A 25,877-nucleotide genomic window follows, 5' to 3' on the forward strand; every position below is an offset into this window, starting at 1 on the left:
TGGTCAAATGAGTCAAGTATTGAAGTGGTACATAAAAATTCTCGCAATAACCGAAAACCACATGACCTTGTGAATCAACCAGAAACATTTTGAATTAATGTAAGGTTTTCTCCAGGATGCTAGAGAAAAGCAAAAAAATCTCGAAATTCCTCCAATCAATGACCGCTTTTTTTATTATCTGTAATTTTTTCATCAGAAAACGAGACATTTCCGTGATGTTAAAAAGTGGTTTCCTTACTCAGTCGCCGAATATTGATATCGAGCACATCATCCTACGTCAAATCTACGGTCGTGCCTTGGGTACAACCCAAGGGCGTAGCCACGTTTCGAGCTAGGGAGGGTCGAAAAAAAATTTACTATGGAAAATTTGGCCGAATGCCATTTCTCCGAACGCCATTTCCCCTGCCCCCCTCTGGCTACGCCTATGATACAACCTCTTACTTTTTCGTTCTTATTGGACCACTCCCATGACCGCTGCACCAGGTGCCGCCAGGCACTGCCCACCGAATTTTTCTTAGCGGCGTGGGTTACATTGTTCACCCATGTGGACATAGAACATCTCTTATGTCGTTTTCGTTTTTGCGGTGTACCTACACCGGTGCTACACTGCCGTACACCGAAATATTTTAGGGTATAGATATAGGATGCACCTTTCTCCATGAACATTTCAAATGGTTCTATCTGTTTTGATCGATTCTCTTCATCGACTTTCTCTTTTGATAACCACTGCTATGTGAACAGATTTCACAATAATTTTACCACATTGTTTGATAAAGGAGGTTCTTATCTAGCGTCCAAAACGTCAAATACAACAGAGATAGGTTTTGCAGCTGAGCTATTAACGAAAGACAAAGTCGATAAAGATAATCGATCAATGCAGATAGGACCTTTTGACATGTTTATCTAGAAATGATGTTGAGCTGTCAAAGACTCGCGATTATTCCTGCTTACACTACACCAGTGCTACACCGCTAAAACGAAAACGACATTATTTTTAGATACATTTCCAATCGGCGAACGTAGGATTTTTTAACGATGCCCACTGAAATGTGCCCAGAGAAGCTGAAAGTCATCGTGGAAGGGCTTTTCCCGAAGCACGACCCAACGATCTGGCCACCTACACCGTACGGAGAGGGAGAGGGAGATAACGTCGAAGTCACGAAAGGAATTGAAGGTGAAGAAAGCTCCCGGTTCGGATGGAATCCCAACGTGGCGTTCCAAGCGTCCCCGGACATGTTCAAGATGGTGCTGCAGAAATGCCTCACTTCCCTGAACGGTGGAAGATCCAGAAGAATCACGTGAATGAGATTAGGTTTGAATCTTCAATATACAAGCAATCTATTTATGGATCAGCACAGGGCTGGCTATGTCATTGAGGTTTTTGGGGGATTTATAAGTGCGATTAAATGTGCAGAAAACCTAATCAAAGTGCATTTTTACGTTCAATCGTGTTGGTGTCTACGGCGCACGACGCCAAAGTACACTTTTATGAACGATTCCGCACTTTTGAGGAGTCCAGTTTCAAATGCAAAATACTATATTAAAGACAAAAGGAATTTTCGAAGCATCGTTTGAAGCAAACACTGTGAAAGTACTTAATAAAAATGTAATTTTATTTGAATTTTTCGAAAGCATAAAGCAATTTCTAAGATATAGCAACAGGTTAAAATTATCTACCGAAATCAGTTAGATTCAATTTAGAAATAAATAATTTATCGCCTATCGACCTATGTAGCCAAATTCGCGCGAATTCAACCGGGTTGGGGGTGCATGCTGGTTCACTTGCCAAATTGGTGTAAATAAATATACATCGTGTCTTACAACTATGGTGGTATTGGTTGCTATCCGCCAAAATAAACTAACGGCTTTAAAAACGCAAATTCATGGAAGGCAAAATATAACTATGAACTATTAATGTATATGTACTTATGAATGAACTGCAAACCCCTACAATTGCCACTATTAGGTGGCCGACTGTATAGAAAACTCTCGAATCTAAGTTTCATCCGGGTTTTGAACAATTCATACCGACGGTTAGGTTAGGATTTTTTTTTCTCAATACAACTCACGCTCGCTATACACACAATGGTTAATAAAATTCACCGCGTAATATAGCGATGCCGATCATCTTCATTTCAATGATCGATGATGTTAATTACGGAACGAAAGCTTTCCTTGTAATGAAACGTTCGATATATCTTTTTTCGTCTATTAAAACATAGAGAGGTCACTAAACTTGTTTGAGTCAGTCATTCGCAGGAAGTTATTTATATCCAGGGTAGTTGTAAGATTGGGAAGCAGGCTTAAAATCATTGAATTTGTGGTTGGACGGAGCTTCCTGTTCGGCACTGTTGATGTCATCTCCTTGTTGATGTATACCTGTTGCTTTGAAAGCTTTAGCTTGGATTTGATGTTGAAGTTGATGTTGAAGGTTATGTTGATGTTGATGTTGATGATCGCCCGCGACCGTACCGCTACGATGAGTGATGGCAGCATGAGCAGCAGCTTCAGCAGCATTGTTCTGAGCTTCCTGGGCAGAGGATGCCGCCTTGTGGGCAGCCTCCTGTGTGGCCTCAAAGTCAACGCGAGCCGAGTTCAACTGTTCTTCGATGTTCTCTACTCGTGCCTTGGCACTACCAACCATTTGCGTTTGCGATGCGAGTTCGGCTGCGGCTTCACTGGCAGATTGCTGGGCATGTTCAGAAGCAACCTGTTAGCAGAAATGAAATGCAGAGGATATTAAGTGGCTTAAACAAAAGTGAAATTCATCAATTAAAAGCAACATGCAGATAAGAAAGTGAAAATTGTAAACCGGAAGTTTGCATTACATCACATTCATATTGTCTGAGGTCGTGATATTCTTTTTTTTCACTAGCTATTTTTGTTCATAACTATTGTTTTAATACAAAGTATTTTGTGATAAACACCAAGCTATTAATGCAAAACAACTTAAAATTTTAATTTTTATAATTACGGAAAATTATTATTATTTGTAAATCGTCTAACATATATTTCAATAAGTCAGCGTCGAACCTCTGTCATGCAAATGCTTTATGTAATACCCTGATTACATAGAATATACCGATATGGCAGCTATATCTGATAAAAACATGTTTTTATTTCACGTAAAGAAGCATTGCTGAGAAAATATCAAGCAATCAAATCTCACCGATGAGCATGATCACCGCTCTGACTTTCTTCAACATGCAAACCTCAGCGGATGTGGAATATCAGCTTTGATATCCTAACTACGAATCTCAAGCCTACAAAAATTACCAGCTATCAATCTCACCAAAACTCTCCAAATGCAGGAAAACCAATGCTTCAAAATTTTTGCATTACACCTGAACACGGTCTGAAGCTTCCATAAGGAATGATGATAATTGAATCACTGCTAAAGAATGTACACAACAAAAACTGGTCAGAAACATCGACCTCCCAAAATGTATCCCTAGCTTTCATAATTTTCATGTTTACCACAAAGTAAAGACTTGGACGTGAAAATTACAATTTGAAGAATATCATCCAGTTTTTGCGAAATGGCGTTTATAATATAAAAATGCTACAATACAAAGTGGCAACAAAATGATAATTTATGTCACACAAATCACATAAAAAGTTAGTAAAACCCATAAAGACTAGAAAAAGATGGTTTGAAGCTAGTTTTATATTGTCAACTAGATATCCTTCAAAATGAGTTTCGGATGGATTTGCTGCATAATTTTTTAAAATAATTCTTTCACGACCAAATTTTGATGTGTACATCCTCAAAAAAATAAACAAGAACAACAGAGCTACGGAAATGCGTATCGTGGAGTCATATGAAGGAATTGCTAGTATTGATAATACAATTTCTATTAAATATAAGAATTGTTTGCGATATGGGGTTGAACCTAAGAACCCAAGAAACACATATTCCTGGAATTATGTTGAGTACACTTCTTTATAACCAAAGCCAATGATTCAGCAATGGGGCAAAAGTTCGCAAACTTAATGGCAGTTTTCGAGAAGTTTCGCACTACAAATCTTTAAATACCCTATAATGGTGAGAAGGACATTAATAAATCACATGTTTGTTCCCAGATATTGTCAGTACTAGGGTAGAGAAAACATGATCATTTTTTGTGATTTTTTTGAGAGAAATTCTGACTCTAAAACACCTTCCAAACAAGTACCAAACATTGAGTTTTATTTTGCACGGACTTCGAAATCCTCAAAAACATCATTTGCTTTACTTGACTCTACAAGTTCAAAGAAAATGTCTGTGAAATGCCTGTGTTTATGGTTATTTAGAATTAATTCAATCTCTGTGTTAAAAACAAAAACTTTACCTGCAAGGCGGTTCTGTTCTTATTGTTTTCCAAAATTTCCTGCACTCCAATGATTCGATGACCAGTCGCTTCTACCAACATGTCACATGTAGGTCATCAACCAGCTTTAAATACGTGAGCAGAAATACACATTACAAAAGCCCGAGTGGGACGCTTCTATTGAAGATGCAGTGAAGATTTTGTTTGGTTGTCGTGAAATACACGCACTATGAGTGTATAGATATAAAGAAGATTGATGAAGATTTTGTAGGTATCCTGTAAAAAAGATGGAGCACGGTGCTAGTACATGGATGTAGATGCATAAAATGAAAAAAAAAATTGGAGATTTATTTGCTACCTTTATAATTTTTTAGCATCTTAGAATTGAGAACGCATAATTCTCTTGTAAATTGCATGCATCACTTATTACACAATGTCCAGTCAAAATAAACTAGAGATTCAATTCTAGCAAACATGCCCAGCGTTAAGATATATATATATTTTTATTGGTACCCATAATTTTACATAATTAACACGTTTTATCATTTACGGCAAAGGAAGATTGCGTTTTGAATAAAATTTATTTATATTATTTTATAAGTGTGCAACCCATTAAATTGAATCAATTGCAATTTTTACAATGTCATTTGTAAATGTATGCCTCTTCACACTTTTTGAAACAATATACTAATGTTCTAATGTTACGCGTGATGGAAATCGTCATTGTTGTAAAGCAAGAAGCGTAAACATACCTATCACACAAAATTATCTGCGGCGAGACTAGACCATATGTAAATCGGGGAAAATACGATTAATTGAACAGAATGTTACGTCTTTTATATATGAACTTCATGTCATAAGTGACGTTCGTTTACTCAGAGCGTAAACAATTTCATGAGTTTTTGTGGACACCTACTGAACCGGTAACCGTTTTGCAGATAAATGCAATCCTGAGAATATCGTGATTGTTTGATTTTTCCCATACTTCAATAAATACCTGACTGGGATTAATAACGATGTGAACTAACAGCAAAACATAGAACATGCAAAGTTTGTTTACTATGAGTTACTAGAGGCTTGCTACACTTTCAATAATCTTTTGGTGAAAATATGGAATGAAATACCCTTAATTGACGTGCGTGTCATCTGTAAGACCTTTTCACGAAATTAAAGAAAGTGGCTCTGGTTGTCAAAATGGTGTATTTTTACTTAAGAGTGTATGTCAGACATTTTGGTGCAAGTTTTAAACTTTTTACAGATGTCAATATTTTGGTAATGGGGCAAGGAAGACTCAAAAGATCAAACTTTTGTAACTTTTTTCGATCTGAACTGATTTCAGCAACATCAAATATAAAAAGGGACCGAAAAAAATTCCACTTCCGGATTGAAATGAGATACAGGAGATACATATTTCAGACCAACTCTTAAAATTCCAAATTTTTGTGCTGATCGGGGCACCCCTTGGTCCAGGGGAACATTTTCTATTTTTCGTTATATTCAAGAAAGCACTAAAGAATGTCCACAGTTAAATTGCATCACTTTCAAAAAGCTGTGACATTTTACCCTTTGGGTTAATTTGAATTAAATTTTGGGTGAGATGGCCTCAGCGTGTATTGTTTACACTGCGTGAGTTTCATTGTGCAATTTCTAGTAGTTTTTAAAATGGAGTCGAAGGAACATCGTGTGTGCGAGAAAATTTTGCACAATCCTCTCAACAACCCACATATTTCTCACCGAGCCATCGGAAAAATGTTGGGAATCCAACAATCTACTGTTTTTCGTGTCATCAAACGTTTCGGAGAACGTTTATTTGTCGATCGGAAGCAAGTAAGTGCAAGAAAAAGTGTTCCGTACTGCGGTGAGGATCACAAGCGAGTGGTTGCTGCCTTCAAACGCAAACCCAACTATTCCGTTTGGGATGTCGTGAAAAAACTGCACCTGTCAAAAAGTTTCGTGCATAAAGCCGTACATTCACCAACGCGGGCACGTAAGCTGTACACACAAATGTTGACAAAACCACACTGCTGTATCAAGGACGATGCAACATACGTAAAAGTGGACTTCAAACAAATTCAGGGAAACCGCTATGTGACTGCGAAAGACAGATTCGTTGTTTCAGATTCCCTCAGAAACCCTCAGGAAACAGCAAGTGTCGAAGTTCCCCAATAAATTCATTATTTGGCAGGCGATTTGTTCGTGCGGAAAACGGAGCAAGTCTTTCGTAACAACAACAACCGTAAATGGTCAAGTCTACATGAATGAGTGCCTGAAGAAACAACTGCTTCCGTTTCTCAAAACGTTCCTACAATTTTTTGGCCGGATCTAGCCTCTTGTCACTACTCTAAGGACGCTCTAGAGTGGTACAAGACGAATGGGGTCAATTTCGTGCCGAAGGATCTCAATCCCCCAAACACACCGGAGTTGCGACCGATCGAAAGATGCTGGGCTATTATTTTTCCTCTGTTCGGGACATAACACCACCGACAAACCGACATGGCACTTAATTCTGACTTATGCCCGAAAATCGTAAACGGCCGATTTAAATGTGCAGTGATCCGAACTGTCAAAACCATAGAATTTTTTTATCTAGATAAAAATAATTTGTCCAGAATATATCAGACACGAACCAATTCATGACTTTTGCATGCCGGTTCATGGCTTAGCTAAATATTTCCCGCGAACATGGAGCCAAATGTCAGTAGTGTGCTTTGGTCAAAATTTTTATTGTTTTTGCACCACTGCTACCAGTAATTAGATTTATTGTAGTATATCCCGTGTCCTTAGTTTAGTGCATGTCGTATTACCATAGAGGTAACTCTAAGACTAGAAGGTCCCAAAATAACGTGCTCAACTTTTTGGCTCAGCTCTGGTACTCTCTTCGGTCCCAAACTAATCGATTCACCCCTCGAAACATAGGAAAATCCACTAACCCCTCATTTTATCTATCAAAATTTCATAGCGAATCAAAACAAACATTGTGTAGTAGTAGAATTTCGACTAGAATGGGGTACGTTAATCGTTTGCTTGGGACCAATAGGCTAGTCAAGTAGTGAGCCAATTTAAAATCGTTAGTTTCGTATTTATTGTTGGTATTACTCCATCACTATTGAGAAATGATGAAGTATTCAGTTTTGATACAGTTGTCATTCTTGCCTTCAACGCAAGGAATCGATTTTAATGAAAGGTCTCGCTATTTATACCCTTCGGAGTGTTGGAACACCCTCCTTTTGTCAGTCAAAATTGGATTCCTTAGCAACAGAAATAAGCAATGACGCCAATAATGACCATGCATCAGAACCCTAGTCTTAACCACTTCAAACTAGAGAGCAACGAATAGAAGATTAGGAATCACATAGGTTAAGACTAACTAACTCATTTGTTCCTTGTTTCAAGATCATTCTCGGTCCAGACAACCCGAGGACTCATCACTATCAACAAGGCATAAAAAGTAACAAGGACTAAGATATGTTCATTTGATTACTGAATATTTCCTGTTCCCCTAGTTTGATGTAGTCAAGACTAGGAATCCCGTAACGCTGGGCTATAATGTAAGCATCCTAAAGTTGTCACTACGGAGCAGAAAAAATGTCGATTCAACCGTTGTACAAAGCCTTATGGGTGGAGTTGAGAAGAAAGTTCGGGCATTTGAATTTTGTGAAAAAAATAGAGTGAAATAAAGATACCTTAACCAAGCTTATATTTATATAGTATTATCATAGAGGTAACTCTAAGACTAGTAGGTCCCGAAGAAACGTGTTCAACTTTTGGCTCAGCTCTGGTACTGTCTTCGGTCCCAAGCTAATCGATGCACCCCTCGAAACATAGGAGAATCCCTGAACCCCTCATTTTATCTGTCAAACTTTCATAGCGATTAAAAACAAACATTGTAATAGTACTAGAATTTTGACTAGAATAGGGTACGTTAATCGATTTGCTTGGGACCAATAGGCTAGTCAAGTAGTGAGCCAATTTAAAATCGTTAGATTCCACCGGTTGGTATTACATTCCCTGAAAATTTCATGACTATCGGTGAGAGTCTTATTTTTGGCAAGTACTTCTAAGTGATGCAATTTAACTGGAGACACCCTTTACTTTATATTGTTAATACACTGGAAATTCTATTTACGAACCAAACTGGAGGTTCTTGAATCAAATTAGTATGTAAAAAAAACTCGTTATTTGGGATTAACTTCGTAAAAAAAAACCTAGTTATTTGGGATTTACATCTTTAATGAAAACATTGTCAAATACCCCACAATATGGGTATTTCCGGAATCGGAATGACGTGTAGGAACCAGAACACGATGCCTGACGCCAGTTAGAACTCCAATATGGCACCTTCCAGTCAATGACAAATTGGAAAATAATGTAAAATACCCTACAATATGGGTATTTTTGGAAACGGGATGCCGTGTAAAAACTGGAAATCCGTGGTAAACACCATTTTGAAATCCAGGATGGTGACTTCCGGATTGTGATAACTTGGAAATACTGCCATATTCCCCACAATAAGCTCTATATAACCACCCTTTGAATTTGATTTTGAATTTTCATATGATTTGAGGTGCCACATGATGGGTTTTGGTCCAAGTCATAAACTGACCACTTTCCCTGGGCTACATAGAACATGGCCGGATGTGTTCAATGTGGTCTTGGGCACTTGACATAACCACCATTGCGCTTGCTTGTGAATTCTCATGTGATTTGAGGTGTCGCCTGACGAGTTATGGTCCAAGTCAGAAACTGGCCACTTCCCCAGGGGTACACGGAAAATGTCCGGATGTGGCCAATTTGGCCCTGGACGCTCAATATTACCACAATTGATCTTCTTTTTGAATTATCATGCGATTTAAGGTGTCACATAATGGGTTTAACACGACCCTTATTCACCAAAACATATTCTGCCCATATCCAGAGGCCAGTTGACCGAAAACAGTTGTACGATTCCAAAAATATTTTGCGTATTTTTTTCTGAAAAGGCAAGATGCTTACAACTTCGATTAGATGAGCCGTACTATAATTTATTGAAAAATATCGAATTCGCCATTTTGAAAAAATAGGTAAGAGTTAAAATGGCCGAATTCCAGCACAAACTTTGTTCATTGTCTCTATCGAACAATTATGCGATGTTTCATGGAATTCGTAGACGTAAAATCTAAAATTTGTTGATTTTTTCGCTATTTGGCCTGGAATGGCTCATCTATGAATGTGTAGTATGTGAAGGCATTATATTTTTTATTGGATTGAAACGTCGTGTTCCATAGTCTATTACTGATAAACAGACGGATCACTTCACATACTGATCATCGTTCACTTATTAACGGTTAGTTTAATTGTTTGTTTGTTGGTAGCTGGGTACTGCGGACTCACGCAATGTGCTTGACAACTGAGAGCCAGCGTGAACTGTCAAACGGGAGCCAATCATTCAGAAGTAACAACAGTAGGAAATGAACCATTCTTTTTAAGCAAGAACCGCCTCAGTACCAAAATGCGAGGTTAAATTCGATTCAATTATAATAGACGACGATCTTCAGCTTTTGATCCATCTTAAAAATGTCCTTAGGAGACAATATCAAAGAACACGCGATCCTGCCATGCAAGTTATCTGGCGGGATTTGCAAAAACAAATTAAAAAGCGATTCTCTGCCCTGAGGAACAAACCTTTTCAAAATAATGTTTCGAAATTAGAACCGAATTCCAAACCCTTTTGGAAACTCACAAAATTTTGAAAAAACCTCAAAAGCCTATTCCAGCGTTTAAAGAAGGTGGTAAAATTTTGATCTCAAATTTGGAAAAAGCTCCGAAATTTGCTATGCAATTGGTGACTTCCCATAATTTCAATTTGGGTCTTAAAAGTTGTTCCAATTTTGAAGCCGTATAAAAATCCAGCTGAAGCTTCTAGCTACCGTCCAATAAGTTTGCTTTCTTCAATAAGTAAACTTTTTGAAAGATAATTTTAAATAGAATGATGCTTACCATCAATACGAACTCAATTTTTGCAAATTTGCAGTTTGGATTTCGCCATGGGCATTGAACTACTCATCAACTCTTAAGAGTTACCAATTTAATTCGTTTAATCAAATCTGAAGGCTGCTCAACGGGAGTTGCTCTTCTAGACATAGAAAAAGCATTCGACAGTGTTTGGCATGAAGGTTTGATTTCTAAATTGAAAAAGTTTAATTCTCCACTCTATATTATGAAATTAGTTCACAATTATTTAACTGACATGACTCTGCAGATAAATTATCATAATTCCAAATCTGAACGACTACCTGTTAGAGCAGGAGTTTCTCTGGGTAGCATTCTTGGGCCTATATTGAATAACATTTTCACTTCGGGCCTCCCTGATTTGCCTCAGGGTTGCCACAAATCTTTGTTCGTTGATGACACAGGCATTTCCGCTAAAGGAAGAAGTCTTCGTGTTATTTGCAGCAGACTGCAGAAAAGTTTAGATATTTTCTCTTCTTATTAACAAAAATGTAAGATTTCTTCGAATGTTTCCAAAACTCAACTTATAATATTCCCACATAAGCCTAAAGCTTCCGGTTTGAAATCTAGTAGTAGTCACATAGTCACTATGAACGGAGTTCCAATTTTTTGGTCAAGTCAAGTGAAATATCTTGGATTAGTACTTGACCAAAAATTATCCTTAAAATATAACATTGCCAAGCCAAATGTAACAAATATATGAAATGTGTGTATCCTCTAATAAACAGGAAATCCAAACTATGCCTGAAAAATAAACTTTTAATAGTTTTTAGACCGGCATAAAGCATGGCTGTGCCAATATGGTCTAGTTGTTGCACTACTAGGACAAAAGCACTTCAAAGGATTGAGAAAAAAAGTTCTGAGGATGATTTTGAAGTTGCCTCCCTGGTACAGTACTACCGAAGTACATATAAGTTCATAGAATGTTGACACATTAAAACAAATGTCCATCAAAATAATTAATAAATTCCGGCAAAAATTGCTCCAATCCTCAATTGCAACATTTTATATTTAGATAAGATTTAGCTTTAAGGTGACATGCAGGTATAGAAAACTCGTTTAAAATGCTGAATTGCCATATCAGGAACAATGTAAACACACATAGATATAGTTATATAATGACAATTAAAGCTGGTAAGTTACTGTAGTAGCTGGAACACCAAGATTAAAATTAAATGTAATTTAATTTGAACTTGGAACAAATGAAGAGTTAAAAACAATGGATTTTTTATGGATGAGAACACTACCGCATCTATAGGCGCAAAAGAGTCAAAACCTTAGAGAAACTTATCCGTTTTCCGTAATATTTGGGCTAATTTATAGCTTCAAATATGCAAATCTACTTTATTTTAGGAGAGTTACCGATGAAAAATAAATTATTTGGCTTCCCACCATTATTCTGGGGTTAACCGCACCTATACGGTTTACCACTACTACCAGAACACCTACCCTATTGTCAAATTAAAATAATGTTTTTCAATAAAAATATATATCTCTATCTCTATAAATAAAAATGAAATAGTGCTCGTATGTCACGCAATAACTCGAGAATGGATTGACGGATTTGCAAGATTCTTCATTATATTGTTTGTCTTGGTCCCCGACGTGTTTATATCAAACAACTAGGCAGTACGTCGGTTGCCGGGTCAACTAGTTTTTAAAATAAAAATTAATGTTTCAATACGGTTGTCAAAAGCAATTATTATTTCTTTTTTCTTTTTTCTTTTTTTTTTTTGTTGTTGCATTAGATCCGGATCTGACGCGTTGCGGCAAGGTGACAACTAAATCTATTGTCTAACTGTCACATTAACGTCAACGCAACGCAAACGAATGTAATGTAGATGGCCCTTAACACTCTCACGTCATTCGTGTCTTATATCATTAACGCGTAATGTGATAAAAACGAATGTGAGCAAACTAAACCGGCGATCCTCAGCAATCATTTCAATCAATTAAGTTATCCCTCAAATGCGCAGTGCATAGGCCGACCCAACTGTAGGCATTAAAAGTTAATGTTACGTGAACCGAGCGAAGAAACGATAGTTTAAATCGACCTGATAAAAGTGTTTGGAATCACGCACTTTTCCTATAGGCTACCAATGGCACATTATGTCATCCTGGTTTATCAGAAGTCAAACAAACCCAAGCACACGGGCATGCGTAACATGAATAACTCGATATGTGCTCACCTGTGCATTGTTCAGAGCGGCCGTCAGCACCTGTACATGGTTCAACGCCTGTTGAGCAGCGTGTTGTGCAGCTTTGGCGGAACGCTTGGCTTGTTGTAGTTGCTGAATCTCGGCATCCAGCGCTTGATGCGCTTCCAGACTCTGCTGTTCCAGACTTTGCAGTAAAATTTGCTTTCCGTGAAGAGCTGCTTGAGCGGTAGCTGCGGCTTGGGCTGCTGCCTGGGCGAGAGTATTTTGCGCGACATATGAAGCCTGTTTAGCCGCCGCATGTTGGTTGGCTACAGCTGAATTGGCTTGGTCAGCCGATCCTTGTGCAATCGAACGAAGACCACTTCCGGCACTGTATCCAGACTTGGGAGAGTAAGATGCTCCGTAACCAGCACTAGCTGCGGCTGTGTCGTAGTCATATTCAAAGTCCTTTCTTTTCTCCGCTTTGGTCCGTGCCTCGATGACACCTGGAAATAACATTAAAGAGATTTAGCGAATTTCGCTTACAGAGAGATAGGCACACTCAATTTTCACCAGTGGATGTAACCAGTAACTGGCAAAAAAACTAACTAGGAAACAAACGATACTCACAAATGCAAATCAGTAAAACAACTGCAACCGCTACTTTCATTTTTCAAGTGGTGATGTTCGCGTATCTGCGTTTTTGTTCCTCGTAACAAGTGGTGACCAGCGTTGTAAGACTATCGGTCCACTCTTGAAAATCTGCCTCTCTGCTGAAACGACGAAACGTAACAGACAAAAGCCAATAAATATGATGATTCATCCTCCGTTGATCGTTTGCTTTATCTAATGGTCATACTGTTGAAAAATACAGCACACAAGTGTGAAAATGAGGATACTGCAGCCAAATTATGAAATGTGTATTGAATTGTTCGAAGAAGTTTTCATGCTCGAGATAGCAATTATTATGACATCAAAGGTGATATTGTTATCCACCCACAGCAATCGTCCAATCTGTTTGTTTTCTGAGCTTTTCAATCATACACTTATTGATTGCTAGAGTGTAAGCCGATATGATATAATAGGAAATTTCTCGCTTTACGTTGACTACAATATTTGAGATATGAGAAATTTCTATGTAAATGGTCCCAATTCATTGATATTGATATTATGCTCTCTTCCATCGTCAAATTGATCGCACCATTTTATGGCATTTTACAGCTTTTGGATAGCCATTTAAGTTGCATAAATGATCAGCTAAATTGACATAATCATGATACGTTGCAAAGCATCATAATACGGATTAAAGTGTCCTAAATTAGTGAGTCGAAATGTGGGTCGTGCATTGTTTAACTGTGCTAGGTCTGACGTTTTGTATCATTTGGTGATTCAATTTATTACTTATTTTATTGATTTTGTACATCGTTCTATTGGATGAAAAGAAACAAAGATTATCTGCATACCCTTTTCATCACAACTTTCTGACGTAATTAGTTTTTATGGTAGGTTTGGTAATTTTTTTTTTATGGTTTATATCTTCCCATTTTCTGCTGAACGGATAAGCGTAACCGTTTGTTATTTTTGTGACGCCAATTTCCAACAAATGAATGACATTGTTTGACATAGTTATTGAGCAGGAGTCTACTGATGCAAAATGACCAATAGCTGAGATCAAGGTTATTAATTTTCATTATATATATATTTTTTTTTTGAGATCATTACATTTTTATTCCAATAAATTTGTTTCCGTCGATCTTGTTTTTCGTGCTGCACCAATGCTACCGATGCCGGGAAGGCAGCTCCCACACCTGGACCCAACCTATCGACCCATCAACTCATGAACTGGGGACCAACGGCTTTACTTCCCTTCCGAAGGAAGGCGTGATCAGAGATGTTGTGCCTCATAACATCCCGGCGGCACCGACTGGGATTGAATCCAGGCCTGCTGGGATGAGAGGTAATCACGCTTACCACTACAACACCGGTGCCACTGCCCGTTAGTTTAAATAGCTAAAAACGCATTTAAACGGTGCTCATATAGAATTTATTTAATTAGTACGCCTACACACTAAGATTTATTTACAGTATACTGTAATTTTTAACCGAATATGGAACAGCTGCAGTAATCTATTCGATTCGGTAATTTTATTATCTACAATCCGTTCAGTAAATTTCCTTCACCCTTGTTGAGCTGTCAAAATTTACTGACCTGGATTTAAAATTTTACAGAATGATACCAAACCGTTCGGTACATGGTTAGGTATTAATTTTTACCGAAATAACTGTAAATTTTTTCCCTGTATGAATAAAAAATATGATTTTTTATTGATTTTCTTTCATGTGTTTTCTTCAAATGATGATGATAACAAACAAAATGAATCGTTTGCAAGTTTTATCGAGGTTTTAAAGCATTCTAAAACTCTAAATCGTGCTCTACAGAACCCTCATAAAACCAAAATTACAAACATAATAGTTCGATGTTATTCACAACAAGTAAACCACACAAGTGCATTTGATTTGATGAGGGTATTAGGCCCAACTTACGTCCATCGTGACAAACTATTGGTGCAGAACCTGGTCCAGAATCAAGTCATCAACGAAAATACATCTTTTAACGTATATTTACCGGATTATAGTACAAATTAAAGTACTTACTTTTCCTACCGGAGAACCGAGTAAAATCAACTACGAAATAGCGGCAAATGCTGAGTTTGACAGAATGAAATTTACAAACCTGTTCGGTAATGTTTACAATAATCTAGTACTATACTACGGTTTGTTTTTGAAAAAGATTATTTTTACAGTACATTCGCCACACTTTTTACAGTATCGCAGATGTACAGCCCGTTACAGTTTTGATCAGTAATTTTTATTTGCATTTTTCGGTAAATTTCTGCAACAATATGTTTTACAAAACTTTCGGTAAAACATATATTTTAATGAACGAATCCAGCAAAAAAGTACCGAACAATATTTTATAAATTTAGTGTGTACACTTATGCGTAACGGCATTGTTAAGCAAACTCTAATTGAGTGTCGTTCAATTGCTATTTTACCTATTCAAACTAATTGGGTTCTACTGTACTTTTAAGTTACAAGAGGTGGTTGTAAAGTATGGGTTTGAAACATGGCACCTGTCAATTTCGCATAGAGAGTTACAATGAGCGATTGTGATTGTGATCGGTGAATATTCGCTTTTCATGAAGAGTGAATATTCACCGATCATTGAATCAACCGGTGGAAACTAACGATTTCAAATTGGCTCACTACTTGACTGGCCTATTGGTCCCAAGTAAATCGATTAACGTACCCCATTCTAGTCGAAATTTTAGTACTACACTATATTTGTTTTGATTCGCTATGAAAGTTTGACAGATCAAATAAGGGGTTCGTAAATTTTCCTATGTATGTTTTGTATGTATACATTGAATTGCAAATGCTTGCTAAGATTCTAGATTTTATTTTATTGGTGACATAAAAGCTATATGAACCTGGGAAAAATTATGTGATCACGATGTTTCTGACTCATTTTAGCTGTATACATTAATTTTGCTTCAAGGTGATACTCTAACGAAGCCTTGGCATTAAACTTCAAAAGCACAAATATCAGCTTCCACAAAACATAAAATTTTGAAGTTGATGCTGTCTGTTTGTTGTAGCGCAGCTAGAATTTTTGAAGAAGCTAACATTTGAGTTTTTAGAGTGTCATATTAAACTCGTCTGTTTTTGAGAGTTTTATAAAGCTATCCATACGAAAAATAATACCATTAAATATTAAAATTAAATCATGTATTGAGATTTCCAATATTCATAATAATTGGGAAAAGTATAAATCGCAGAGAGAAAGCTGTGTTTACTAGGGTACCAATGAAATGTATGAGAAAAAAGGAACCATCCAATTTTCGAAACGCTATTATGTCATATTTGAATACAACATGATCACTGCTTCGAAAAAAGACCCAAATGAAAAATTTGAGATCAGTCAGACATATTTTAGATATGCCGCAAAATGGTTTAAGGTTTGAACTTATTTCATCTGAAAAATATCGCAAGGTACGGTCATACCAGTATTATAAGTCGCTCACAATTATGGGTCACTTCCATTTGATTAACACGCAGAACTGAGTGACAAATAATAGTGACTAGCTGGCCCATAATACTGGGGTACACTGTACTGTACTGTACATGCAATTTCGGAAATCGAAAAATTGTTTTTGATGCCGAATGTCATAAAATATTTGAAACGTCGAGATCTAGTTTTAAATTTAAATTTGCATTGTCGAACATCGACATCCTGGGACTTTCGAGTTAACACTACACAGCAAAAATAAATTTTAATAATACATTCAAGATGATGCACTTCAATCATGTCTTAAATCTCATGTAATTTTAATGGCCACAAAAGTAAACAAATGCAGTAAGGGTAGCGTAATGTCAGTTCATGCACTGTATTAATGATAAATTTTGTCCTTTTTTGGCAAGTAATATTACACCATATTTTTGACACGATTGAAGTGTATCCACTTTGTTGTGATATCAAAATTATTTTTTTGCTGTTTAGATTTTGACGTTTCATGCATCTCTTAGTCATCCGACATTAAAAAAATCAATTTCTGACATTTTTCTAAGTTTTAGAAAGTGTATTTTCAACAAAACAATTTTTTCGAGTTAACACTAGACGTTCAATGCATTTTTGGCATCAAAACAAAATATTCGATTTCCGAAATTTCATGAATATTGTTCAGATGAAAGCTTGCTTAACCCCTAAATCATAACCGATTGCGCCCAAATTTTGCATAGGGTCTTTTTTCGAGGCAATGGAAATTTAGTAGGAGAAACGGATGTAATGTCAGCTCCTAAATGCTCCTAATTTGGGCCCATGCATAAATTCAACAATCGACTAAATTGTCAATAGCGACCATAATAAATAGAAGATTTTTAGCATTGGGCCCAAACTTAGATCCATAGGCCAACATTAGAGCCATTTCCCCTATATGGTCCGTTAGGAAAAAAAAAATTGGTTACCTAAGGTTACGGTCTGCTTTTGCTAGGTTTGGTAATGCTGACATACCATAACAGTGGGCGAGCAAATCCACGCCAACTAACGAATCAATCAAGCTTTACTCTATCCGAATTCCATGAAACTTCGCATAACAATTTTCTAGGGGCAATAAACCAAGTTTGTGTTGGAATTCTGGCATTTTGACTTGCATTTAATTTTTCAAAATAACTAATTCAGTGTTTTTCAATAGATCCTAGCATGGAAAAGACTCATCCAATCTAAAAGATGGCTGAGATAAAGCTTAACGAAATTGGATTGGCTTTACAGAAGAAAAAAATGTACACTGATAAAAAAATCACTTATTTTGGTAAACACTTTTAAAAATTTCATTAAAAATAAGTGAGCTTCTAGATTTTAAAACGTATGTATTTATCATTGAAAACTGCTAAATTTTCTGACATTGGAAACAATGAATACTTTAGAATCGACAAAAAATGTATCTGGTCACATAACTTCTATTAAAAGGCTGTCCACAAAATAAGTAGACAGTTTAATGGAAGGGAGAAGGGTTGGCAAATGTTTGCGGCCCATACCAATTTAAAAAAAAAAAATGTATAGACGATCGATGATGACATGTTTATTATTGCCTTCCACGGGCTCAAATTTTATGCAATCGCAATATTTTTTTTATTCAAATTCAATTGTGAAATTGAAAAACATGACAAATTAGTTTCTACTACCGTACAAACTTTTCCAGAAAAGATTAAATAATTAAAGCAGCTTATAAAAATTAAATAAATCATTTATATCAGAAATATCTATCATTTAATATTTCTGGAACACCTATTTTCATTAACAAAAAATTGTTGATGCAAATTACATAACCATATATTGACTATGCGATGTTTATGAGGATTCATAAAAAAGTTGTTATTTGGAGAAATACAAAAAAATAAATCGTTATCATATAAAATAGCTTTCGCAAAAGTTTCTTACTGCTCCATCTTCCCCTATGAACATTTGAGGAAGACAATAGATAATAGAAATAAATTATCGCAATTACAATTAATCATGTGATGTTGTTTTTGACTTCATCCACATCCAGAGGGCCAGTCACTTTCGAATGTATGGGAATGGTAGGAGACTATTTGGAAATGCATGAAAATTTTCAGTTTTTATTTATTTTCGTCTTTATGGGCAGTTTTAGATGCACAAAAATTGCACAAGTTCATTACTATGGTGATAAGGTAAACACTCGTTTATTTGTTTCCTTCTGTGAAAGCATATTTAGTCACAAATCATGGATTTTCTGATATTCTCCATACTGCAAAAATGATTTTTCTACCACTGAAGGCAGACATCTCTCGGATCTTCAGTATAGCTACTACTCAAATCATATAATTAATTGAATACAGTTACCAAGGGGCAAGACAAATTTGATATATTCGAAAATATCATCAAATATTTCTAAATATCAACGAACATACTCAAGTAAAGAGAGCTTTCTGTGTTGTGTGGTCTACGAATACTTTTGTTTTTAAACCTAAGTCAAGATAATGAAAATATAACATTTGATATATTCTGCCAAGGTGTCCTGCCCCCTGTCCTGGTCACTAAATTTTATACTCACTAGAAGTCATTTGAATGAAAGGATAGGGAATCATGTAATCCGTGAGTGAGTGAATTGTAAAAATTAAGCAATATTTTATTGAGTACCTTACATTTAACAAAATATATTGAGAAAAAAGACATCAGATATATGATCACAATTGATGATAGTGTACAAAAGTGTTAGAAACATGAATTAATTTTATTTTACGCATTTGTTCCAACCTTCTTCTCCAGAAAAAAAAGAAATTGCTCCCGTTTTGCCATTTTATGACCAATTTTGATGAAAAAATTATAGAACTAAAAGCTGAAACAATTCCTGACCGATTCAAACCTGTTGCATAAACATCAGTTAAGGTGCAAATTACTCTCGTCAGTGAAATAATGCAGAGAAATAAACTGGGTTTGTTTTTTTAAATACATCAAAGTAAATTCAATGTTACCATTTGGTGTAACACAAATGTTAATTCCAACACAATATCGCGGGGGACCAATAAACAACACGTGAAAAGGGAATACAAGCTTTTTGTGCCACCCATATGAAACCAACGCAAACCATCAACATCACCTAGTAGGAGAAACTTTCCCCTTCCCGATGATGTTGTTGGTTTGCGTGGGCAACCCTCGGCTGGAAAGAAAAGGGTCTACAAAGGTTTGTTTACAAAAAGATTGTATACCCTTTTCACATGTGGCTCTTGATTTGATGTAACACAAATGTCAATACCAACACAATACCGCGTAGGTCCTTTGCGAGTTGCCAAACTATACTTTCGAATAGACAGTCAACTCACCCTAACACGATAAATAGGTACTAGAGTCGGTGTATAATGAGTCACGCCAAGAGTGAAGCCAAGTCTACCTATTGAACTGTCAAACCGGCTACCTATCGTGCAAACTAAATAAACATTACGATGCTATGAAAGGTCCACGAAAGGTATTGCAATAAAATATATAATATAATCGAAGAAATGAGCATAAACACGCAGTGAGCGTTAAATTATCATGGGATACGCTTGGTAATGATTAGTAATAAGAATTTCTACTATTTTTTGTTAAGATAATTTGACAAAATCACTGATATAATGATTTACTACAGCCGCAATATTTTTTCTCTCGCTAGAAGTCATTTGAAGTTGTTGTAGAAGTCCTCTGTTGCCAAGTGAAAAGAATGGGAATCTTCCGAAAACCGTGATGCGAGTTCAACTGTTTTTCTCTTGGCGTGACTCATTATACACCGACTCTAATAGGTACCATCGACTTTGGGAGGATAACGAGTAGCAGAGGTGAATATTTAGTGGTAATTAAGTACTGTTCTAAGCCAAATATCACCAACACAAATATAATGCAAACTTGACCCTCTCTTTCATGAAACTTTGCACGATTATTTACTATGGAAACATTAAGGTGGAGGCCAGGGTAGACGCGATTCGCGATGCGACGCGCCCAATTCAAAGGAATCTTATTATTTATTATTATTTCTTGCGTGAGTCGCATCGCGTCGCGTCGCGTGTCGCGTCTACCCTGGCCGTCACCTAAGTATGTCGGCAAAATTCAAGAAAAATTACAGTCACCATTCCTTTGGGGTGCAAAGTTGCAAGAGTGCAAAACACTCTTGTGCAAAAATGTGTTAAAAATCTTGCTAAATTAAAATATATCGGGGAAATGGCTCTAATGTTGACCTATGGATCTAAGATTGGGCTTATCGCTAAAAATCTGCTATTTATCAATTTTATCTAGTTGAACGCGTCATTGGGACGGTACTAATGGATATATTTGGTCACTATTGAAAATTTAGTCGATTTTTGAATTTATGTATGGGCCCAAATTAGGGGAATTTAGGCCGACATTACATTAATTTCCCCTATATTTCCTGTGCAAAAAATAATCGCTAAGTATTTTTTTTTTTGCCCAGGCCCAAAAATTTCAAAATCAACTTATTTGAAGGTAGTATCAGCTTTAGCCTTAGGACCTCCCTTAGTTAAGTCGGTAAAGGCGCAGCTATAAATCATGCTGGAGGCGGCTGGGTTCGATTCCCTGCCCAGACTAGGAATTTCCCTGGACATAGATTGACCATGCAATTATACTAATGCAAAAATGGTACAAGCCTAGCAAGCCCTCCATTCACAACTGTGGATGTGCTTGATAAACACTAAGCTGAGAACCGACGTAAGGTCCCAGTAGGGACGTAATAAAAAGAAGCAGCATAAAAAACAGAATTTTCAAGCTACAGTAGTGATTTAGAGCCCTAGAAAATGAAAAGTTCAATATTCAAATTATTTAAATGAAAAAATGCAAGGCATTTCCCCGGAAAAGCGCAAACAGATCGTGCACAAATGGTGCCTTATTCCCAACCTATCAGTAAGAAAGTAGGCGAAAATGGAAGAAGTAAGTATCGGAGCAGTCCAAACCACCATCTGGAAGTTACGTTTGGGAACACATCGAAATCTGGCCGTAAACCGGGACCGGTGAACCGAAAAAAGGACCAGAAGATCACCAAGCATTCGTCAATAAGAAAAGTGCCTCTGTTCGAGATTTGGCCATAAAACTGAGAACATCGAAGAGTAAGAATGGGCTGAGAACGTTCAAGATGCAGAAGTGGCCAAACTGGAGTCAGAAAAAAGTCGCATCCGTCAAACCGAGGGCTCGGAAGTTATAGCTGCTGTGTGAAAAATTGGCGTGTGTTATCATGAACGATGAAATACGTCAAATTTTACTAAAGGACGCTTCCGGGAGACAATACTACACATTTCGTGATGGTCAGAAAGTTGACGATGCCGAAAATTCAATTTTTACCGAAAAATTTGGTAAGAAGGCCATGGTTTAGCAAGCGATACGTGAGTGTGGCAAGTTGTCAAAGCCATTTGTGACGAAGGAGACGATGGATACTGAAATTTACGTTCGGGAGTGTTTGAATCGTCGTCCGCGGCCCATGATCAGTAAACATCATGGCCCAGTCCTTTTTTGTCCTCATTTGGTGTCAATGCACTACTTGAAAGTAAGACACGGTAGCTTGCTACAAAGCAAACAAAGTGCAATGCGTGCCAAAAGAGATGAATCCACCGAATTGTCCGGAGGCCTGGTAAATCGAAACTTTTTGGGCCCTTTCCAAGGGATGTCTACGGAAACAGCGAATTCAATCGAAGAAGTTGAAAAAGACTGAACAAAAGTGGCCAAAATTAAAGCCAAGAAATCTGTGCTGCAGTTCATAGACAACGTCAGATCAAAAGTTCGCTTCTTGACATACGAATAAAGGAGCGGCGGATTATTTTCAACCATTTGAAAGAGAATACTATAGAGAACATATAGAGGAAATGGCTCTAATGTTGGCCTATGGATCTAAAATTGAGACCATCGCTAAAAATATGCTGTTTATTAATTTTATCTAGATGAACGCGTCATTGGGACAGTGCTTATGGATATTTTTGGTCGCTTTGGAAAATTTAGTCGATTGTTGAATTTATATATGGGCCCAATTTAGGGGCATTTAGGCCGACATTGCACCCATTTGCCCTATATAAAATAAAAATTTGAGTTGTTTTATTCCAATAATAAAATGTGTTTATACTTTCTGGGACACCCTATAGCTACCATTTGTTAACGGGAATAGTAGAAGGAAAAGCATGGTGGGTTATACATGGTGATACAGCTTTGACACTATATGGGCGAGGAGATCGCAGGGTGGTAAATGTGCGGTTTTAGAGCAAATTGTAAACAAACTCGGTCGCTGTCTCATACAAAAATCCAACATGGCTGAATCATGATTTTGACACATTAGAACACCTATATTTAGTCACTTTGAGGAAAAGAATATAACCAGGCAAAGCTGGAGTCCATTTTGATTGAGTCGTGTGTAATATTTTTGTTAATTAAAGAAATGAGGTGTTTTGTTTTGGAGAACTTAAAATTGTTTCTATTTTCAATGAGATCGATAATTCTTTCAAAATTCTCATTAACTAACATCTTAGCTTAGCTGCTATCTACTGAGTAGGGTATGGATAGTATTCCTGTTTAAAAACAAACGGTTTTTAACATTTTAACCAATCAATATTATACGATCTTTTGCATGCCGTGCCAACAGTGCACATTTTAACAGTTTAAAAATGTTTTACAATGAGCAATTGTTTAGTATATACAACGCAGCATGCCTTGCTTATAGCGCATAACTTCATTTCTTCAGTTCTTATCAGTCTATTCTACTGTACATTCTACTTTACAGTCAGTTCTACTGACAAATAAAGACGTTCCTTTGAATTGTAGTTCGAATTAATCAGTACTCGAGTCCAGTTCGATTGTTCCAAAGTCTGCCGAACAATTTTTTCCCATAATATGTAAACAAAAAGTTTACCTTATAATCTGTGTATGAATTAAAAAAAAATGCCTCTACTGTATACAGTCACGGAACGCTACGCAAGTCCCATCTCCTGCAAACGTACTCTAACGAAATTTCAGTTAAATCGTACCTACTGTCTCTGTTTCATGTTTTTTTTGTCCCTCTGTTCGGGACCGAACACTACTGAGACCAGTAATCACTCATCTACAACATTGTCGAACACCGCTTTCCGATCAAATGTAAGTAACAACAATTATTAATGATTCAAGTCACTGATGTGTTATGATTATGCTCAGTCAACTGTTCAGCAGCCAACATCGGTGTTTCTGGCGCGAAGAATAGAGGACAAAAATCATGGCTTCTATTTCACACTGCAGAATATAGTGTTTTCCACAAAAACAGCTGCTTGATCAATTATTATCAGATTATCAATCTCTTAAACAATTAATAACTATTTAATTTGAACTTTGGCTGAAAAACGGCAAAGTTGTAGCTGAGAAAATTTCCCAGAAAAATCAAGATTAGACACATAACAAATCTACGCGTACATCGTGCGCGTTTGACTTGCACTGTCGCATTAATTGCCCTTCATTTTCAACTTCTATTCAATTTTCATACTCCCGTACTCTAACGGAACTATCTACCTACCTAATAAATTATCACACTAAAAAGCTTTATGTTAGATAGCATTTCCTACCAACTCTGAAAATCGCAAACTATGCGTATGAAGTAACATAAAAACACTTTGAAAAGATTGTATCAAACTAGCTTTGACATTTCAATGTTGATGCTTGCAATTGATCTAATGGAAGTCACAACGATCAAATGGCATTCGGTACGTGGAATTATGAATACTATCTGAAGTTTTCTGCTTAATTATAAAAAAAAAATGATAATAACTACAATTTCACATTGTTTTTGATACTGAGAAACTGTCTTCGGTAAAGTTGTATTAAACACGAAAATCAAACATGCTGATGAAGCTACCAAATCTCTATTCACTTTGTTTATCTAATTAATGGAGCTCATCGAACCTGCTCTATGCAATAAAAAAAATCTGGGTAAACTTATTGTCACTAATTAAACACCAATCAATCAAAACTCATTCATTTATTTTAAAGCAGCAAGCGTGATTAAGTTTGTTATAATATCTACTCCCTGTACTGTCCATCAATGAGACAATAATAACAGTCAAGACAAATCATTCAAACGCGATTTTTTTTGCCAGACCTATATGTTAATGTATTTTTGCTAAACCTATATATTAATGTATTCATTATACCAATAGTTACATTTATGTATTGTAAATATCAAAACAATTTGGTGTGAAATGTGTAGTTAGTTTTCAATATCAGTAATATTGTACCCAGATTGGTTAATAATGACTATGAGATCATTGATACGTCGTGAAGATAATGCTTAACGCCAATATTATCGTAGCTCAAATGTTCTAATCAGTTAGTACCGTAATGCACCGAATACCGACTGATTCGTTAATCCGGACATTTAATTTTTCATTAATTATTACGACCCTTTTGAAACTTAATAACCATGTGCGATGATTCAGACCGATTCTAAGAGACCATGATAAAATGTACGTGCTATTTTGAACGTGGCAGACATTGATCATCAACTATTAAAAGTATTCGGATTTCAATGCTTCACGGCATTAGCAAAAAAAAATGGTTTTGCATGTTTCTGAATATGAAATGGTGGTTCCTTGTAGAGTACTTTTTCTTATCACTCTTCACAATTTCAGAAGCACAAATCTCAAAATTTACTAGGTTTATAAACCTGTAAATTTCAGACGTTGTTTTTTTCTCCGCAGCATACAACAAGTAATAGTTTCAGTGCACGTAGCTCACAAAAGCCTTAATATTTTGACTAGAGAAATTCCGAATTATAATTCGAAAAAGAACGCTACAAGGAATCACCTTACACACAGTTATCGACACATTGCTCGCATCTAATCATGATGTTTAATACACCCCGTTTTTTCGTTGGGTATAAGCTGCATGAGAAGAAATCTTTTTTTCAATTCACTAACAGTCCATACATTTTTTTCATGTTGTTTGCAATCACTTCTCGCAGTTAACAATATATTAACACATTTCAAGAGTCCATACAATGCTACCTTTCATTGGAACAACATTGTTTGATTTTTTCTACAACTGCCATCCATTGAAAAAATATCACCAGTTCATGCCTAACCTCACTTCAGTCCTGTTTCCTCTATTCAAGCAACACACTTTTCAAACTCCCAGGTGAATACTTCCGGAAAACCTACCAAACCGCAAATTTCCCCTTGCACTGTAAACCACTGATCGGAACTGCCGTACAAGATGGCCTGAAGGCTGCTGGATTGCAATTGAATGCAAACGTTGCGATGTCGTGAAAGCTCTGAGCTTGAAGATCGCGATCACTCGGTCTGGTTGGGTCCAACTGGATTTTCTACTTTTACACAGAAAGGTACGCGGAAATGGTGCGAACTTTTTATTTTT

The 25,877-nt window shown here is 36.6% G+C and overlaps 1 protein-coding gene across 2 annotated transcripts; it reads right to left on the reverse strand.

Moving 5' to 3' along the window:
• Window positions 1-1,592: 1,592 nt before the first annotated feature.
• On the reverse strand, window positions 1,593-25,877 carry LOC135712875 (putative cyclin-dependent serine/threonine-protein kinase DDB_G0272797/DDB_G0274007). Of its 2 annotated transcripts, none has more exons than XM_065235961.1 (4): window positions 25,664-25,877; window positions 13,067-13,209; window positions 12,488-12,942; window positions 1,593-2,710 (listed from the first exon to the last, which is right to left on the reverse strand). In XM_065235961.1, exons 2-4 carry the CDS (start codon window positions 13,104-13,106, stop codon window positions 2,264-2,266), a joined length of 942 nt encoding a protein of 313 aa, XP_065092033.1. In that variant the 5' UTR covers window positions 13,107-13,209; window positions 25,664-25,877; the 3' UTR covers window positions 1,593-2,263. The 2 variants fall into 2 exon arrangements, with proteins under 2 accessions (XP_065092033.1, XP_065092034.1); XM_065235962.1 differs by having other exon boundaries at window positions 13,067-13,202; window positions 25,660-25,877.

Source organism: Ochlerotatus camptorhynchus, unplaced genomic scaffold (genome assembly GCF_037179485.1).
Source record: "Ochlerotatus camptorhynchus isolate MF236.1 unplaced genomic scaffold, CSIRO-AGI_Acam_v1.1 ptg000510l, whole genome shotgun sequence".
NCBI classification, from domain to species: Eukaryota; Metazoa; Arthropoda; class Insecta; order Diptera; family Culicidae; genus Ochlerotatus; species Ochlerotatus camptorhynchus.

Coding starts and splice junctions, on each gene's coding strand:
- LOC135712875 (XM_065235961.1), bottom strand. CDS start 13,106: ATGAAAGTAGCGGTTGCAGTTGTTTTACTGATTTGCATTT. Junction 12,943..13,066: donor TGTTTTACTGATTTGCATTT/GTGAGTATCGTT, acceptor TGTTATTTCCAG/GTGTCATCGAGGCACGGACC. Junction 2,711..12,487: donor CCGCTCTGAACAATGCACAG/GTGAGCACATAT, acceptor TTCTGCTAACAG/GTTGCTTCTGAACATGCCCA.